The following is a 20,426-nucleotide window of genomic DNA, read 5'->3' as shown; positions in this document are numbered from 1 at the left end:
TTGAAGAACAACAACAAAGATTTCAGACTACTAGATATAAAAACCTATTATATCAACAATTAGAATGTGATATTGGGGCAAGTGTAGAAAGACCAATGGAATCAGACCCACACATATATGATCTCCTGATTTAAAACAAAAGTGACACCAAATATTTTTTTCAGTAAATGGTGCTGGATTTCACCTCACACCATCACATAAAAAAAAATTCTAGATGAATTGCAGATTTAAGTTTGAAAGGTAGAAAAATAAAGATTTTAAAACAAGATAAAATAGCATCACCATGACCTTGGAATTTTCAAAAATTTTCTTAAAACAAGACACACAAAAATTAACCATAATGGAAAAACAAAATAAGCTAACTACATTAATAACTTCTGTTCAAAAGAAACTGCTAATAGTAACCCACAGAATGGAAAGAGATATTTGCAATATATGCACCTAATAAAGGGTCTATACATCACATATAAAGAACTCCTATAAATACATTTTTTTTTAAAAATGAGCAAAAGACATGATAAGGCAATTCAAAAAAGAGACATCCAAATGGCCTAACCCTATGTCCAGGCACCCAATTTCGTCTGTCTTTAGGAAAATTCATATTAAAACTATGATATCACTATACACCTGTAAGAACTGAATGGATAAACTGAAAAAGAGAATATTCAAAAGTTGATTGAGGATATGGTAATTGGAACTCCTATATACGGCTGCTGGAAGTATGAATTACTCTGACCACTTTAAAAAACCTGTAGCAGTATCTACTAAAGCTGAATATACCCGTATCTGATGACCTAGCAATTTTACTATTTCTAACTATAAAACCAACAGAAATGTGTGTATATGTATATGCATACCTAAAGACACCGGTAAGAATATTCACAGCAACTTTTCATAGCAGCCAGAAATTGGAAATTACACAAATGCCCATCAAAAGTAAAATGAATAAATAATGGTATATACATAAAGAACTTCTTGTATGTGAATGAACAATTATATACAAAAATGAATAAATCTAAAAATATAATATTGAAATGCAAGTCAGACACACAAAAGTACATACTATATAATTCCATTTATATGAAGTTCAAAGCAAGAAAGCTGATCAATGCTAGAGAGGTAAGGATTGTGATTATCCTGGGGTTAGGCACTAAAGTGGCACAAGAGATTCTGGAGTGTTAGAAATGTTTTATTTCTTCACCTAGATTATTTTTCAGTTTGTGAAAATTCACCAAGTTCAGTGGTGAAGTTTGTGAAAATTCACCAAGTTCAGTGGTGAAGTTTGTGAAAATTCACCAAGCTACACACTTAACAATGTATGCACTTTTTCTATACATATGCTACACTTGAATAAAAAGTTCAAAATAAATTTCCAGCTGTATAGTAGCAATGAAGTGAAGCAGGAACTACCCAGACTGGGAGACTAGGAAGGAACAGAGACTTGGTCCTGATTACGTCAAAGAACAGGTTTAAGGAAGTAGGAAAATGGGAGGCAAGCGGGTGGCTATAGTTAAAGAATGGAATTTCACAATTAAAAACCTCAGAGGAAGCATAGTTTCAATTAATGACAAGGCCTAGGACCATTATTTCATGCCCTAAATTCTGAGATTCAGGATGTCCCAGTAATCTCTAACTTTCCATTCTATAAAACATCTTAGATGTCCATTTCTTTCCAGCCTCTCTGCAGGATGATATTAATGAACATTATCAAGTATATGCAACCATATATCCTGGAGTGAGTGCTTATTCACACTTTGCACTTCTGCCCTTTCCACTGCTTTTTTTCTTTCCTAAAATCAGTTTAATACTTCTTCCCCCAACAGTCTTCATAATGTTCTACAATTTAAATTTTATTTTTGCTTTCACTTATCCATCTGCCTAGCTCCTTGGAGGTGTGAAGGCTGGCCAATGTCCATTACTATTTCTCAAAGTCAGAGCATTTAATAATCCCAGTATCTAATACTATGACCCAAATAAACAAGGCACCCAAATTACTACAGGATATTATCTTCTCAGATAGTATTGTCAGTAAACCACTAATGACCGTACTTACTGTTATTCATAGATAAGTATATTGTGCAAAGATATTTTTCTTCATTATGAACTAGTTTTAGTCATATGAGCATTTTAACATTTTTTTGAAGATTTATTTTAGAGGGAAAAAGAGAGAGGCATCAGGGGGAGGGGCAAAGGGAGAAGGAGAATCTCAAGCAGATTCCCTGTTGAGTATGGAGCCCAACACAGGGCTTGATCCACAACCCTCAAATCATGATCTGGGCTGAAATTAAGAGTCAAATGTTCAACTGACTGAGTCACCCAGGTGGTACCCTTTGCCTTTTTTATACAAATATTTCCAAATATGGCTTTACACACAACTTTCTAAGATTACTTTTTTTTTTACACTTAGTAAAATAATTGAAATGAGGATATTAATAAGATGTTAACAAAATTGACTAAAATTAATCTCTTCATCTCTAAATGAAAGATTTCCTGTTATCAAGCAGTAAATAAGTATCACCATAACCGATTATTCCTTCATTGATCAATGCCTTCTTTGTCAAAATTTAAAATGCTATGTCTTAACACAGATCATACATTTTTTAAGCTAAAATATATTCAAAGTAACAGCAACATCAAACTGATATAAAAAAATAGAAATTAAAGTCATCAAGAATAATAAAAGATACAATTTCATAGAGAAAATAGTTTGCTTCCTATAAAGTGTTGGCTATGCCCCCCAAAGTATAGGTGAAAAGTAATAAAGACCAAGACCCAACTCATTCACAGCTATGGGATCAGTGGGCATTTCCTTTGGGGAACCTCTGCATTATTTTCTTTTAAAAAAATATGGATCCAAAATAGATTCACACATTTAAAAATCTTTCTTGAATTAGAAGTTAAAACTTCCAAGAAGAGTCTTAAGTAAGTTTTTAAAAGATTAAGAAGATGGAGTTGAAGAATTGTCAGCAGATGCAAGATACATAAAAGCTTGCATACTTCAACAGTGTTACTTCCACAAAATTCCTTTATAAGGTCTTTATGACCTGCTAATTCAGAAAAGAATAACATTTCAAAACTCTGAGAAACTTTTTAGCAAAGATGGTACTCATAAAATACATTTTGGAGGTTTTTCCTTTACATAGAAGGGTGACAAGATGTATTTCATGGTTACAGCTACTTTCTAGTATCTAAGGATGAGCTATTGGAGTATCACTGGTAGAGATGACATTATTAAAACATAATAAAAATCTCAAAAGTGACATATATTTAGTATTTCAACTTGCTTACTAAAACATTTCCTCAAATCTACCAAGTATGAGGCATTGTGTTGGGCACAGACATGAGCAAGACATGGTTTCTGCCCTTGAGAAGTTCACAGTCCAGATAAGTGCTGTTCAACAGAACTTTCGGCAATAATGGAAATATTCTGCATCTGTGCTGTCCACTATAGCAGCCATTAGCCACATGTGTCAACTGAGCACTTAAAATGTACCTGTACCAAAAAAAAAAAAAAAAAAATGTACCTGTACAACTGAGAGATGGAATTTTTAATTTTTACTTAATTATAATTAATTTAAATTGCCACATGTGACTAATGGCTCTAGTCACTATAGGACAGTGCAGATCTAGATACATACATTATAATTTAACCCAAAAGCATTAAAATCAATTCCATAAAATGACAGTGATCATTAATATATACTTACCTCATTGAGTATGCTTTCCAGTGTTGGTGGAGTATCAACTTGAGGAATATCAAACTCCTTGTCATCAATCTAAATAGAGAAAAGAAATTAATGTTCATATAATGTTGCTTTCCCTCTTAGAATCATGAGGGTGTTTTAATTTATTAGAATAATTACCAATTAAGAGACCAACATATCACCAAACTGATCGTGCAGAGAGCTAATTCAATGATCCATGGTAGTTAAGGTCAGGTCAAAAGACTATGGAATTGTTTCCTATCCTAGACACATATTCAGTGATTATCAAAAGCAAATATGCACTGACTGCACCATCCTGACAGCCCTATCCAGAAAGCTTCTGTTTAAGGACTTTGACACTTGCATTCTTAAACAGGACAAAACAGCATGTCTCATAACAAGCCTCAATTTTCTAAGTGTAGAAAGCAATATACAGAACAATATCAAGGTCATAAGCATGGGATGCCCGGGTTGCTCAGCAGTTGGGCACCTGCCTTCGGCTCAGGTCGTGATCCCAGGATCCAGGATCAAGTCCCACATCTGGCTCCCTACGAGGAGCCTGCTTCTCCCTCTGCCTATATCTCTGCCTCTCTCTCTCAGTCTGTGTCTCTCATGAATAATTAAATAAATCTTTAAACATAAATAAATAATAGTAAAAAGGTCATAAGCAATATACAAAGGTCTGACATTGCATTTCTTAGTTATGTCAAAATTATGGTGAGAAGTGATTAGGTCAAACAAATTGTCATTAAATATTCTCCTGGTAACAAAAACTTAATTACAATCAAATCAATGGGAAAAAAAAAAAAAATCCCTGTACATGGGGTGCCTAGCTGGCTCAGTCAGTAGAGCATGCAACTTGATTTTGGGGTTACAAGTTCATGTCTCAAGCTGGGTGCAGAGCCTACTCTAAAAAAATAAATAAAATATTGCTTTAAAAAAATCACTGCACAAGATTTCTAAACCTACCACTAGTCTATGATCTTGAGCATTCACTTAACATAGCCATCTGCACTTCAGCTTCTCCTTCCTCTACAAAGTGAATTATCAAAGTGTCTGAAGCTCAAATGAAAACATATGTTAAAGTGCTTCATAAACAGTAATGACATACACAAATTAAGAGTGATATCTCACAAGACTGCATATAGACTTCTATTAATTCATGCAAAATGACAGATTGAGTCTTTAGGTCATAGCTCTAATCAACATCATCACTTGACAAAAGCTGAATTTTTACCAGATCATTTTTGAACTCCAGTTCCTTGTCCAAATCTATGTAAGAGAATTTTGAAAGGGAAGCTTCAAGATTGAAAGACTTATTCAGCTCTTCTTCAGTAGTCTTGGCACAAAGGCTCTGTTCCACATTTTCATGGTCTGGTTCATTTTCCATATTTACTTATAATAATTGTAATTTAGTCAATCCAAGCAAGTTTTTGTTTTGTTTTGATTTTTGACCTTAGATCATGACGACTTGAACGATGACTCTTTTTAAAAAAGAAAAATATAGACATTATTTAGATTTCCTCAATTGGACATTCCAAAGACTTACTTGTTCACTTTTGTGGAAATCAATTCTTTCACTGAATCATCTGATTGTAAGGCAATGAGAAATCAACATGGTTTGAGGTATGACACTGAGGGAGAATTGCTATGGGAGCACAAAGGAGGAACATCTAACTCAGGAGTCTGGGAAGTGGCCCACCACCCAAAGTCATGAAGTCTGGTGACAGCAATAGACTTAAGTTTGGCCACTAGACTTGGTACCATCCAGATTCACATTTTAACAGCATGAGAGTAAACTGGTGCCAAGAACTGCAATTAACCCCCTCCCTCAAACTTCCAAATCCTAGAGTAGATCTCCAGTTCCCCAGTTCAGTCTTGTTATGGGCATCCACCCAGGGCCACAGATCTCTCAGGGAGCTTAGTGTAAACACTTGAGGCCCCAGGACAGATAGCTGGCTAGCTACTTAATAGGACACTAGCAAACCTAAATGTTCAGATCTATTATGGGAGACAATGATGCCAGAATAAAATAATACCACAGCCAGTGAGGGATTTCTAGTAAGAAAGCTAGTCACAGAAAAACACGGACATTCTCAGAGAAAACTGAAATACTAAAGAAAAATATATGCAAATGTTTTATAGATTTCATAGCTCTAAAAGATACAATGAAATAGTTTTGTTTACCTGAAAAATTGTTTAAAAACAATTGTCTGCAAAATCACTAGAAAACTAAAAACGTATTCAGGAAAAAAATCATTATAAGTTTAATGATAAAATTTGTCCTTAAATGATTTTAGATGGTGTTATAATTAGGCTACAAGTGACCAAATTTTTAAAAGTCCATTACTTAGCTCTGCCTATTTAGAAATAAAGAAGTAATAATTTGAAAATAGAAATAATATCATAGTAATGACAGTAAAAGCAAAGGTCATTTTATTTTCTAGAGTGTTTTTCCACGGTACCCAGGAATACGCAGGTTACTCCCTGTGAGAACCTTTTTCAAACTACATACTGTCCACTGTCCACCACCCTCCCCACCATATGAACTTCTCTCATTCGTGCTCTAATGAAGTGAAGGCAAAAGAAAGGCTGGCAACTAAGCCACTAACTAATTTTAACTTTAAAAGAACTAACTTTTAGGGGATCTCTGGGTGGCGCAGCGGTTTAGCGCCTGCCTTTGGCCCAGGGAGCGATCCTGGAGATCCGGGATCGAATCCCACGTCAGGCTCCCGGTGCATGGAGCCTGCTTCTCCCTCTGCCTATGTCTCTGCGCCTCTCTCTCTCTCTGTGTGACTATCATAAATAAATAAAAATTAAAAAAAAAAAGAACTTTTAAAAGTTGAAAATTGGGACCCCTGGGTGGCTCAGCAGTTAAGCACCTGCCTTCAGCTCAGGGCATGATCCTGGAGTCCCAGGATCGAGTCCCACATCAGGCTTCCTGTATGGAGTCTGCTTCTCCCTCTGCCTATGTCTCTTCCTCTCTCTGTGTGTGTCTCTCTTGAATAAATAAATAAAATCTTAAAATAAAATAAAAGTTGAAAATTAGTTTTAAAAAGAAAGAAAATTAGTTGCTATTGTTTTTTTTAAATACCCAGAATTAACTGACAATTTTATCTAAGTAGGCTTTTTTATTTATGATGAATTTCACTTTGTTCAAATTTCATTTTTACCAGATTAAAAGAAATGAACATCTACTACATGTAAGACATGTAGACTTATGAAGACAGATTTTTTAAAGAGCTGAAACCAATTTTTCTAGCTAGTACATTTGGTATATTACCAAATACAGACTAATCTCTTTCACATGTTAGAGAAGATAGACTCTAAGGTTTGGTCCTACAAACACATGATACCAAATACATTCCTAGGAGACATAACTGAGGGTACTATGTATCTGGCAACATTTCAAAGTAGCTTTCCAATCTCAGGTACTAAATGTACTTCTCCTTTTGCAGTAAGCCAAGGGCAGAAGCAATATTTATGTTTATGCTCTTCTTCAAAGAAGATGGAATTGACTCACGGACAAATACAAGTTCCTTTTAATAAAGTTCTCTTATTTGTACCACTTAGGAAAAATGATTACAAACAGTTCAGGAATGTTTGCAAACATGCATAATCTAATTCACATTCAGTGATTCCTGAGGACAGTTAAGTTTCATTCTTACACATTAAAAAAAAGGTGGGGGGGGGAAGAAGACCACAATAGCCAAATCCAAAAAAAAAATTACTTTTATTTAAATGATTTAATAAATGAAAATATCTCATTCTTCACATTTGTCTTTCCAAAATAACTCAGGAAGTAAAACAGTCTTTTCTGGCTCTTTTTTTTATACCTCCTATCTGGTGTTAGTTAAAAGGTTCTCAGGGCAACTCAGCATCCGTGAACACCAATACCATACTCAAGAAGTTTCAAGTAATCAAGCATCTCCTGAAGAAAGAACACCATCTTGCCATGCTACCCTACTCCATTTCCAACCTTCATTTCACTGAGCTCCTGTTATCGTGCTATACAGGCAAAGTGCAGAGAACATAAGCGAAAGAGTCCGTAAAGGGGCACCTGAGCGGCCGTCAGTTCAGATCTGCCTTTGGCTCAGGTCATGATCCCAAGGGCCTGGGATCAAGCCCTGTGTCAGGAGCCTCTTCTCCCTCTCTCCCTGCCTCCAGATCCCCCTACTTATGCTCTGTTAAATAAATAAAAACTAAAAAAACAAAACCAAGAAAAAAAAATTCTTTAAAAACAAATAAAAGAATCTGTTAAAGATCAGATTTGAATCTGGGCTTTACCAGTTCCTATCTGTGACCCTGGTCAATCTGTCTACCCATTCTGAGCCCCTCTACTTCTATATCTTTTAAGATGAAATATTATGGCCATTTGTGTTGTTTGCCCAGAGCAGCACCTCTGATTGGGAGAAGGGCTCTCTCAAACCATGTGGTTCTTATGGAGGCTGCCAATCAAAAATCCCATAGTGGGATCCCTGGGTGGCGCAGCGGTTTGGCGCCTGCCTTTGGCCCAGGGCGCGATCCTGGAGACCCGGGATCGAATCCCACGTCAGGCTCCCGGTGCATGGAGCCTGCTTCTCCCTCTGCCTGTGTCTCTGCCTCTCTCTCTCTCTGTGTGACTATCATAAATAAGTAAAATTTAAAAAAAAAAAAAGATTTAAAAAAAAAAATCCCATAGTAACAGAGACTGCATATGTAGCTAGAGTGCCTCACTAGGATTCATTAAAATGGAACTGGTGAGGAAAACCTGCTTCCACTGTTCTCTAAACAATGAATAGTAAGGCTGGGCAGTACCCCCACCCTCCCCTTGACCCTGTTCTGCAGAAAAGGAGGTCATTTATTCAATACATACCCACTAAACACCTAAACACATACTTCACATATCACTAGAGATCCACCTCTACTAACAATTTATATTCTAGGAATGGATTTCTAGCAAGAACAAAATCAACCTACAAACAGAACCAGAGAAGAGGTAAGAATGTCTGATACCACTCAGGACACCCCATTTCTTCTATGATATTCCCTCTGGCTACAGCATTCTGGTATTTTGGCTACATAAGCCAGCATCCTCTCCCGGCGCTCTCTTTTTTTTAATCACTTAAAACAGAGAGTCCTCTTACGAATGCAACTATTTTGCAGAGCTACTGTGAGGAATGACAATAATGACTGCAAACATTTAGAATGCCGGGACACAGAAATAGTCAAGAAATACTTGCTATTAACATTTAAAATTTCCTCAAGATTTCCAAATTCTTCCAAAGTTTAAGATCCTGAAACAAGATTGGTACTTTTTTAAGGTCTAGCTAGTACTAAACTAGTTATACCTTATTGGAAGGCTATACTTACTTCTGCTCTCAGATGAGAAGTTTCTTCATGAACTAAATGGTAGGGATTTTATTTAAGACAGGTACAGCCCACAGCAAAGCATCAGAGATGCTTCAGAAAAACGTCTAATTATGATAGTAAGTGTGATATACAACAAGTCATTCTAAAATCATGCTTTCACATCACTTCCTCTTCTATCACTTACCAACAATTATACCTTCATGTTAGCATATTTATTCAACCCAAATAGACCCAGGAATCAAAAGATCACTATGCTGACTTTTTTTAGAAAAGGAGAGTTCACTAGAGCAGTGTCTCCAAATTTTTTAGAAATTGAGCTGTGCCTGAATCTCCCGGTGGTAGGCAAAATAGAAGTGCTCAATGATGCCTGTCCTAATCTCCAGAACCTATAACTATGTTACCTTACATGTCCAAAGGAACTTCACAGGTGTGACTAAAATAGGATCTTGAGTTGGGGAGGTTATCCATGTTGGCTCGATGTAATCACAAGGGTCTTAAAAAGTGGAAGAGGGAGGCAGAAGAGTGTCAGAGAAGAGACATGACAACAAAAGCAGGGTCAGAGAGATGCTACAGTACAGGCTTTAAGATGAGGAAGGATGCCAGGAGCCAAGGAATTTAGGCAGTCTTTAAAAGCTGCAAAAGGCAAGGAAATGAATTCTCTCCTTGAGCTTCTAGAAGGACCCCAGCCCTGCCAAAGCTTGATTTTAGCTTAGTAAGACCAGTGCTGATCTAGTGACCTAAAGAACTATAAAATGATAAATCTGTTTTTTTTAAGTTACTACATTTGTGGCAATTTGTTACATTAGGAATAGGAAATGAGTACATTAACAAACTTCAATTAATTTGTTTCTAGCCACATTGCCAACATTCTGAAATACTGATCCCTCCCTCATCACTTAGTGTTGCCTAAATAGTGAGCAAGCTCTTCATTCCAATACACGGACCAATGATGAAATGCTTAATATATGACACTATTACACATGCTGAGGACTCTGCCTTCAGATACTACTTAAGTGCTATCCTAGTACAAAGGTTGGCAACAAACTACTGATAATTTCCTCTCGAGACTAAATTCTACAACTAGTTCTCCACCCAACCATCCTGCAATCTAGTGTTCCCATAGTTCTTAAGGGGATGCCAAGCTAGACAGTACCTGTAGACAACATAATGGTTAAAATCAATAGTCTCCTAGTCTCTCCCAGAATGAAATCATATTAATCTGACAGGAAAATGTATGTCATAGAATCATGATTACCCAGTATGTTGTCCTCTTCTGAGCACTGATAACTAATATTTTAATAGTTCTGACTTAACATTATCTGACATCTTGACAGTTCTTACAACTATCCCCTCTTAATAAGGTTATTTCCAACCAATTAATAATAGATTCAAGAACCACTTAAAAATAAATATTATGTCAATGACCCCATTTTAACCCTGGCTAAATGAATAAGACCTCTAGAATGTGGGATCCCTGGGTGGCGCAGCAGTTTAGTGCCTGCCTTTGGCCCAGGGCGCGATCCTGGAGACCCGATATCGAATCCCACATCGGGCTCCCAGTGCATGGAGCCTGCTTCTCCCTCTGCCTATGTCTCTGCCTCTCTCTCTCTCACTGTGTGCCTATCATAAATAAATAAAATAAAATAAAAAAATTAAAAGAACTCTAGAATGTGACCCATATTAGGCTGAGTTAATGTGGAAGTCTTCCATCATTTTTTTTGTTGTTGTTGTAGTTGTTTTGTTTTTACCTTGGCAGATCTTCCCAACTGTGCTCAAAGTCCAGTATCCTATTTAATTCACTAATATTCTTTTCCTCCTAAATGTCATATAAGACACTTTTCACAGTACAGTGAGTCAAATCAAGTTTTGGTTTTGTTTTTTTTTAACTTACTGTATCCCCAGAAAGATATCACAAAATCATGATACAGAAACAATTTTACATTCCAACTTTGTTTCTGGCTTTTCCAATCCAAATATTTCTCTTCTTCCATTTGTTTGTTTTGTTTTGTCTTCTTGTGGTTTGTTTTGTGAAGAAAAATGAAAGAGGATTAATTTCTATTTGTTTTCTATATCTTTCTCTAGTAAAGGGACTCATTTTGAACAGCTCCCCAATGCCTACAGTACAAAATTCCAAATTCTACCTATAACTATATGGTCAACTCATCTTCAACAGAGCAGGAAAGACTATTCAATGAAAAAAGAGAGTCTCTTCAACAAATGGTGTTGGGAAGACTGGACAGCTACATGAAGAATGAAACTGGACCACTTACACCATACACAAAAATAAATTCAAAATGGATGAAAGACCTAAATGTGAGACAGAAAACCATCAAAATCCTAGAAGACAGACAGACAGAAACCTCTTTGACCTCAGCTGTAGTAACTTACTAGACACATTGCTAGAGGTAAGGTAAACAAAAGAAAAAAAATAAACTATTGGGAATTCATCAAAATAAAAAGTTTCTCCACAGTAAAGGAAAATCAGCAAAACTACGGCAATCTATGGAATTAGAGAAGATATTTGCAAATGACATATCTGATAAAGGGTTAGTATCCAAGATCTATAGAGAACTTATCAAACTCAAAAAACAAATAACCTAGTTAAGAAATGGGCAGAAGACATGAATAGACATTTTTCCAAAGAAGAAATCCAAATGGCTAACAGACACATGAAAAGATGCTCAACATCAATCATCATCAAGGAAATATAAGTCAAAACCATGATGAGATACCACCTCACACTCGTCAGAATAGCTAAAATTAACAACACAGGAAACAACAGATGTGGATGAAGATGCAGAGAAAGAGGAACACTTTTGCACTGTGGGTAGGAATGCAAACTGGTGCAGTCACTCTGCAAAACAGCATGGAGGTTCCTCAAAAAGTTAAAAAATAGAACTACCTTACAACCCAGCTAATTGCACTACTGGGTATTTACCCGAAGGATACAAAAATACTGATGCTAAAGGGTACATGTACCCCAATGTTTACAGCAGCATTATCAACAACAGCCAAATTATGGAATGAGCCTAAATGTGCACTGACTGATGAATGGATAAATGTGGGATATGTGTATCTGTGTGTGTGTGTGTGTGTGTGTGTGTGATGGAATATTACTCAGTCATTAAAAAATGAAATCCTGCCATTTGCAATGATGTGGATAGAACTAGACTGTATTATGCTAAGTGAAATAAGTCAGAGAAAAATAAATACCATATGATTTCACTCATACGTGGAACTTAACAAAACAGATGAACATTTGGGAAGGAGAGGAAGGGGGGTAGCAAACCATAAGAGACTCTTAACAACAGAGAACTGAGGGTTGATGTAGGGGGGTGGGTAGGGGATGGGCTAAATGGGTGATGGGTATTAAGGAGGGCATTTGTTATGATGAGCACAGGGGTGGTATGTAAATGATGAATCACTGAATTCTACTCCTGAAACCAATACTACACTCTATGTTAACCAACTAGAATTTAAATAAAAATCTGGAAGAAAAAAACATTCCAAATTCTAAACCTAGGATTCCAGGTGTCACATGAGCTGACCTTACCACTTTCTTTTACAACTAAACTTATTAACCTGTATTCAGAGTCCTTCAAGAAGAGCTTCTCCTTTCCTTCCATGTCTGCTCATGATAGTTCACCTTCCCTTTCCTTTTCCTCTCCAGTTACCCATGTTCCTTCTTTCCTTCCTTCCCCAAACATCCTCTGAACCCAGAATGCAGGTCTTCTTTAGAACAGCGCCTCAGCACTTTCCTCATATTGATTCATTAGTTAACTTACCATGTGGCTATGTCTTTGGACCCCAACTATACAACAGAAATGCAGCCATGTTTCTTTGTGTACTGCACATCACTGGGCTCACTGACTTGCATGGCTGTATACACATTCAATAAATATTTGCTGATTAACACAAGAATTGGAAGACAGGACTAACAGCTATGTTGCAAATTAAATGGATCACTTTTATTGCATATAATTATTAAGCTTCATAGGACATTATTTGACTCATGGCCTATAGGAATCTATGCCGTAGTAAGCCAAGTTATAATTGAGCTCTATCTTTATGTAATCAGGCTTGTCAACTACTGTTGATCATATTCATCCCTCAGATATCAGCTAAAACTTTGCTTCCTCAAAGTCTTTTTGTCCCACTGAACTAAACTAGGTTCCCTGTTAACATGTACTTATAACAGCATTCTCCTCCTTCACTAAACTTGTCACACTGCAATCATTTTTTCAGTGTCTAAACCACCATTCCCTTCCCTCAGGAAAGAAAGGAATGCAGGTTCCAGGAGAGCAAAAACCAGATCTGCCCTGTTCATCACTGTTTTTCCAGTGCTAATCAACCCACCAATCCCTTCCTTCCTCCCCCCAGAAGCAGCCAAGCAACACTGCATCACTGGCTTCCAGGGCTTCAAACAGCAATTCTGGTCATTCAAAATAAGCTAGAGTTAGTCATTCTACCTCCAAAAACCTCCCACCTAGCAAGTTCCAGTCTTTGCACCTAGGTGAGTTTTTTGCTTTGTTTTGTTTTGTTTTTACAATCCTCACCACTGATTTTTTTAATGATCATTTAGTTCATATGCTACATGACACAAACTCCAAAATTTCACATTTTGTATTCTTTTACATTAATTCAGCCTAAAAGTCAAGATGAAAACAGTGGAAATATATCATACGTCCATTCCATTTACAGGAATTCAACTATTATCTTCAGCAAAGATAAAAAGAAAAAAAAAAAAAAGAATGATTCACACAGAAATGGGAACTCTATACACCATTCCACTCAATACTATACACTTCAGGGTGAGCATGGAAGAGGAGATTGGTATCCGTCGTCCTTCTGGTCAGTCTCAGTTCTTAAATGCCTCATACTTAATGATCCATTTCATCTGTGCTCAAAATAACAAATAGCATAACATGGATCAAAAACTGGCTGTCTTGCACTTCCTCACAGAGAGGTCAGTCTCCACCATGACTCCTTCCTAGGTATTTTTCAGGGGGTACTCAAGTTTCACCTTACTCATGAACTTCAGAAACAGACCCTATGTACTACTATGTACTTGGATGAGATGCATACTTGGTCACTGAGTTTCTTTCCAAGAACAGGCACATTTAAGCCTGCAATGCTCAGAACTGCCACTATGAAAAAGCCCAAGCCTGTTTCCCTTTCTCTTCTCCTAGTAAATATCTACATGAGAAGACTAATTATTTAAAGCTTGGTATATGCATACAGAACAACAAATGTTAAAAGGAAAAGTGAAGGAAAAGAAGAGTACCTGAGACCTGCCTGGGCATGGTGCTAAGTTACTATTATGTTACTAAGTTACTATTATGAATTGTCAGGCACAACCTTCTGCCACATTCTAAAAAAGAAAAAACTAATCCCCTGTAACAATATACAAGATAACAGTAAGAACTAGGTCTACAGATATTTATATTATACATAAAACCTAGTGTTATTCACCAATTTTATATGTGTATAAGTAAAATAAATGAAAGAGGAAAAAAAAATATCACTTCTTTCCAGCTTCCAATAAGTCCCTACTATTATAAGAATCGCTCTTCAAAGACCTTCCCCCTCTCAGAGAACTTCTCCATGGCCTTGTGTAGGCTGAAATACATTCTTCTTTCTTCTTCACTAAATTGGTATAAGTGAATTCTTATAAGTTAACTGCACAGAAGACAAGATTCCATTCAGTTGTAGGTTGAGTAGATGGTGGCCTTCCAAATCATCTTAATTAGCTTCCAATTAGTTAAACGGTCACCTCAACTTCTCTTGGTTAGATGTCAAGAAGGATGTAGGTCACAAGAGATTTTTTTTCTTTTTTTTTTTTTTTTGTAAAGAGCAAAAGGAAACTTCTTGCTGAACTACAGAGGAAAAACAAATTTGATTTTCTTTTGGTTACAGTATCACTTCACCATCTTTCCTTTGAGAAACTGCTCCTCCTCCACTCTAACCAGGTAATTTTGGTGGTGCTGCCAATCAAATACACTATCTATCTGACCAGAAAAGTAGGCACGTGACATTCTTGTGGCCATTGTCCTTCCCTGGAATTTGTAACCACAGAAGGTAGGCGTTTCCTCTTTATTCTGGGAAGATGTTAACACAGGGGCTGTTAGGTAGAATGAAGATAATTCAAACATTAATTCAAGATTCAGTTAAGACTAGAACCGTATGGGCAGCCTGGGTGGCTCAGCAGTTTAGCGCCGCCTTCAGCCCAGGGCGTGATCCTGGAGACCCGGGATCGAGCCCCACGTCAGGCTCCCTGCATGGGGCCTGCTTCTCCCTCTGCCTGTGTCTCTGCCTCTCTCATGAATAAATAAAATATTTAAAAAATAAAAAGACTAGAACAGTAAGACCTTACAAATATATACAGATCACACCTGAAGCTGTAGACCAGGATGCTATCTAACCTCTGTGAAGACTATAAACAGTTCAAAAGTTAAACATACTTCCTGAAGTTCAAAATGTCCCTCTTTTCATTCACATACATAACTGACATTTGGTACCACAATGGCTGACATCTTTATAGAAGAGTGAGATACAGCTAGAAAGCACCAAAGAGGCCTCAATATCCTGAAGACAAAAAATATCCAACTGCTGATGCCAATCTAGATACCAAGAAAATAAAGGATAACCAACATGCTATTACCTGAGAGCTCTGGAAAGTATTTTTTCACATATAACTATGTCTCTTTGACACAAAGGGCCCAATAGTTCAAGCAGAATTCTTCCCCCACTTATCTTTACTCTGCTGAAATAGGCCAGCTTTACCAGAGGATTCAGTATCTATTAACTGCTTAAACTTGACCATAAGCAAACCCATATCTTACAGAAACCTAGGTAGATGACCCATCCCCATTTGTATCAGACTTCAAACACACACACCTGATGTGTAATTATCTCCCAATCACAGACATTGGGAGTTGGTGCCACAAGTCAACGCCCATGATTGTTTTGTGTTTTTTTTTTGGGGGGGGGGGTGAGGGGAGTGGTAGAGGGTGGGCATACAGAGGACACAAGCCTTCCTGTCCATTCGGAGTCTAATATTAAGAGGTTATGGAGAAGACAAGCGTAGTTCAGGAAGGCTCCCGGGTGCCCCTGATAACCCATGGCCCTGTAACCTCCCTGACTGACCCTATTCCGTCCCACCCTACCCTCCCTTTGAAGCACACCCAAACAATTTAGGCAGCTGTTTCCCTCTTGCCCCACGTACCACCCTTGGAGAACAAACCAGGACACAGGAGTGGCCTCAAACTTTAGAGACCCACCTGCCCTCCTTCCACCCTCACTCTGGAGCACACCTTGCAGGCAGAGACCACTTGGAACCAGCCTCAAAGGGTGCGCACCAATCCTAAGAGGCGGACGCCTCATCGGGCCTCGGCCTCACACCTGGGGGGCACACTCATCCCAACCTTCGAGGCGCAGAGGGGCCCACCCCTGGCTGCACAGCTGCTCCGTCCTGGGATGGGGGGTAATCACCCGCCTCCTGGCCTCACAATCCGGGGAGGTGGGTGCACCTGTCCCTCAACCTCACATTTGTTACGAACAGGTGGAAACCGCCTAACCCAATGGCAGGCCAAACCCAGGACACGCCTCTCCGCCCCGGAGTCGACCCCGCCCGGCCCGTGGGCCCCGGTCCAGTTAGCCCGCCTGGGGCCGCGCCGTCAGCCAGTCCGAGGCCGCCCCACCGCACGGGGAAAGGGCTGAGGTTCAGGAACCCAGCGCGCATCCTCCTCCCGCCCGGGGGACAGCTCCTCATACGGGGGGGCGGGGGACCCCACCCCGTTGGCCCGCTCCCGGGAGCCTCGATACCTGCGCTTGCGGCCATTCCAGCCCAGGACCCCCGGCGCCCGAGGCCCCGCCCCCTGCCGGAGGCTCACGCACGCGCAGTACACACCGCTGACCGCCACGCTTCCGCTTTCCTCCCCGCACCCTTGTCACTCCCGGGCGCTCCGCCCCTCTACGCCACGCCCCCATTTAAAGGGCCAGAGGCGCACTGTCTCGGGCCAGGGATTTAATGTGTGATTAACATCCTCGGGAACAAGGGAATGGAAACGTGAGGGAAGCACAGACGAATAAACAGCAGTCTTTGAGATGGGACGAGAAGCTCTCCTCCAGCCCTATGTCAATGAATTCATCTGACCTTTCAGAAAGTGAGCCTCCCTTCAGCCAGCTAAGAAAGGGCAGTTGATTCCCAAATTTTGGAAATTTGCAACCAGTAAATTTTCACTCAATTTTTTAAAAATATTTTATTTATTTATTCATGAGAGACACACAGAGCGAGGCAGAGACACAGGTAGAGGGAGAAGCAGGCTCCATGCATCGGGAGCCCGACGTGGGATTTGATCCCAGGTCTCCAGGATCGCGTCCTGAGCCAAAGGCAGGCGCCAAACCGCTGCACCACCCAGGGATCCCATCATTTTCTAACTTACCATCAACATTGATCCACAAAAAATACATCTTAACACCAAAATTAAAAGAGACACACTCTCAAACAAAGAAGCTATCTTTTAAAGGAATAAAAATGTATGTTTCTATCTCTTATTCCCCCTGAAGAAAGATGAAAGCTGTCAGGACAGACTGGATTTTAGAGCCACCACTGTAGATAACACTAGGCCCAAGGATAGATGTTAGGCCTGCTGGGGCCTGTGGTCAAGGAAATGGGTGGGGGAAGAACAGAAGATGCTCCTGGAAGGCAATTTAGAAAGTATTCAGTTGGGCAGATATTTATTGCACAGCAACTAGGCTCACTACACTCCTGGGTCCTTCCACTACACTTCTGGGCCTTGGAAGGACCCAGAAGTGGGATCACACAGCCCTGCCCCCAGGCACTCTTTGTCTAAGCAGTCAGTATACAAACATAGCTACATGCAAAGCAAGCTGTTTTGAGTAAGAAAGTTGAGACCATCACTTAGGATCATGGGTAAGGAAAAATGGTGGAACACTTCAGGGAGGAGGTGGTGTCTTATTAGGGCCCCAAAAGATTTCAGTAGACAGAAAGCAGGGAGAATGCCTAGTTGAGGGAACAATGGGATCAAAGACAGGACAAATTGGGATCCCTGAGTGGCTCAGCGGTTTAGTGCCTGCCTTTGGCCCAGGGCGTGATCTTGGAGTCCCAGGATGGAGTTCCACATCAGGCTCCCTGCATGGAGCCTGCTTCTCTCTCTGCCTCTCTCTGTATGTCTCTCATGGATGAATAAAGAGAATTTAAAAGCAAAAAAAAAAAAAGGACAAATCAAGATTGGGGACTAGATGCTGCTTGATGGAGCTGTGGCATGGGCAGTGGCTTTCAAACTTTTTGATCATTACAGTAAGAAACATTTCAGTTACATATATAAATATACACATGCACTATATATATGTGTACAGGCATATATAGTGAAAAATAATAAAGGGAAATTTCACTAGGTACAACTGGTTGGATCAGTCAATTAAGCAACTGCTTCTTGATTTTAACTCAGGTCATGATCTCAGGGTAATGAGATGGACCACCATGTACTGGAGGAGCCTGCTTTAGATTCTCTCTCTCCCTCTCCCTTTGCCCCTCCTCCCTTCCTCCCACCCCCTATTCTTGCTTGCACTCTCTCTCTAAAAAAAAAAAAAAATTAAAAAGAAGGCAGCCCCGGTGGCCCAGCAGTTTAGTGCTGCCTTCAGCCCGAGGTGTGATCCTGGTGACCCGGGATTGGGATCGAGCCCCACACTGGGCTCCCTGCATGGAGCCTGCTTCTCTCTCTGCCTATGTCTCTGCCTCTCTCTCTCTCTCTGTGTCTGTCATGAATAAATAAATAAAATATTTTAAAAAAGAAAGAAGAGAAAGAAGAAAGGAAAGGAAAGGAAAGGAAAGGAAAGAAAGAAAGAAAGAAAGAAAGAAAGAAAGAAAGAAGAAAGAAGAAAGAAGAAAGAAAGAAAAAGAAAGAAGAAAGAAAGAAAGAAAGAAAAAAGAGAAAGAAAGAAAGAAAGAAAGAAAGAAAGAAAGAAAGAAAGAAAGAAAGAAAGAAAGAAAGAAAGAAAGAAAGAAAAAGAAAACTTAACTAAATTGGACTCAGGAGGCTAGAAGGGGAGGTTGGAATGGGGAATGAACTACTGCTCAATGTCAATTACAGGAAGAATTGTCAATTACAAACAGACCCAAACAGAGGACTACTTAAAAAGAGATAATCATCAATTATAGGACCCAACAGGGAAAGATGTACATTGCTTTCCCTGTAAGAATCAACTACCCCTGCAACTGAGCCAATGAAAAACCTGAACTTCTGTTTTTCACCAATGGACTTTCCTTCAGAACAATCCCTACCAACTTCCCTTCTTCTCCAGCAAATAAGTTCCTTGGGTTTGTTGGACTTGCCTATAGTTTGCCTGGAATTCTAATTCTTGGTTATTCCCTAATAGACCAATTTTTGCTGGTAAAAACAACTTTTATTTTTCAGGTTAACAATATACATACATAGTTATATGTATATACATACACACTGTGTTTATGTGTAAATCTTAGTATTTGGCTTTAGTATGTGCAGTATAACTTGGCATTTTATATTTATTCCATTTTTTTTAAATGTTGCTTGCTAAGTTAATTTCATGATTCACTAATGCACAGCAACCCATAGTTTGAAAGCACGGCATAGAATGTGTTAAAGGTACAATAGGATACAAGGCTGGAAAGACTGGGACCAGATCCAGGAGGACATTGAATGCCAAGCTGGGGGCGTCTGCTCTTCTGGTAAGAGGCTCTGGAGGTTCTTAAGCAGAGAAATGGCATGACTATAGCTGTGCTTTAGAAGTCTGAAAACCTGCCTTCAGTTCTCAGTATCACATTTTTAGAGGAAAACTATTAAACAGGAGCCTGGCTGGAACAGAGTAAGCAGGCTGGTGAGATCAGAAACTGTGTCTAACAGGGACCTGTTAAAAGTGTTGGGCAGAAAGGAAATTGGCTGAAATGGGGGGGCTGGGTTATGATGGTGGGAGGTGGAGAAGGTTGCTCACTGACCTTTTAAAATTATCTGTACAACAGTTATAGACATTTTCTGTGTAACTCTAGGAAGTAAATCTAGGACCCTTGCTGGATGTTGTAGGAAAGTGATTACAACTCACAATAAGAATTATTTTAGGACAGTCTAAGCTGACATGCTATCTTTTACAAGGCTGTTTGCATTAATTAAAAAGTGAAAATATTGTTTGCTTATTAATGAAGCTTGAAAAATTCAAGAAATATAAAAAATAAAGTATAAATTACCCACATTTCAGGAAATAGCACTCATCATTTTGGCTTATTTTCACTGAGTCTTTTTCTTCACACATTTACATTTTTTTTTACATAATAGAACTATATAAATATATAGCTCTGTATATATACTACCTTTT

General features: G+C 38.9%; 1 protein-coding gene across 1 annotated transcript in view; it reads right to left on the bottom strand.

The window, feature by feature from the left end:
* Positions 1-17,007, bottom strand: part of VPS8 (VPS8 subunit of CORVET complex) — a 268,885-nt gene extending 251,878 nt beyond the window's left edge. The window contains 3 exon segments of the mRNA XM_025451499.3: positions 3,708-3,776; positions 4,942-5,188; positions 16,881-17,007. Of these exon segments, the coding sequence (XP_025307284.3) occupies positions 3,708-3,776; positions 4,942-5,094 (222 nt within the window). The 5' untranslated portion in view covers positions 5,095-5,188; positions 16,881-17,007.
* Between the last annotated feature and the right edge of the window lie 3,419 nt (positions 17,008-20,426).

The sequence above is a fragment of the Canis lupus genome, chromosome 34 (genome assembly GCF_003254725.2).
Source record: "Canis lupus dingo isolate Sandy chromosome 34, ASM325472v2, whole genome shotgun sequence".
NCBI classification, from domain to species: Eukaryota; Metazoa; Chordata; class Mammalia; order Carnivora; family Canidae; genus Canis; species Canis lupus.
The sequence above is the reverse complement of the archived record's forward strand: the minus strand, read 5'-3'. Positions and strand labels throughout refer to the sequence as shown.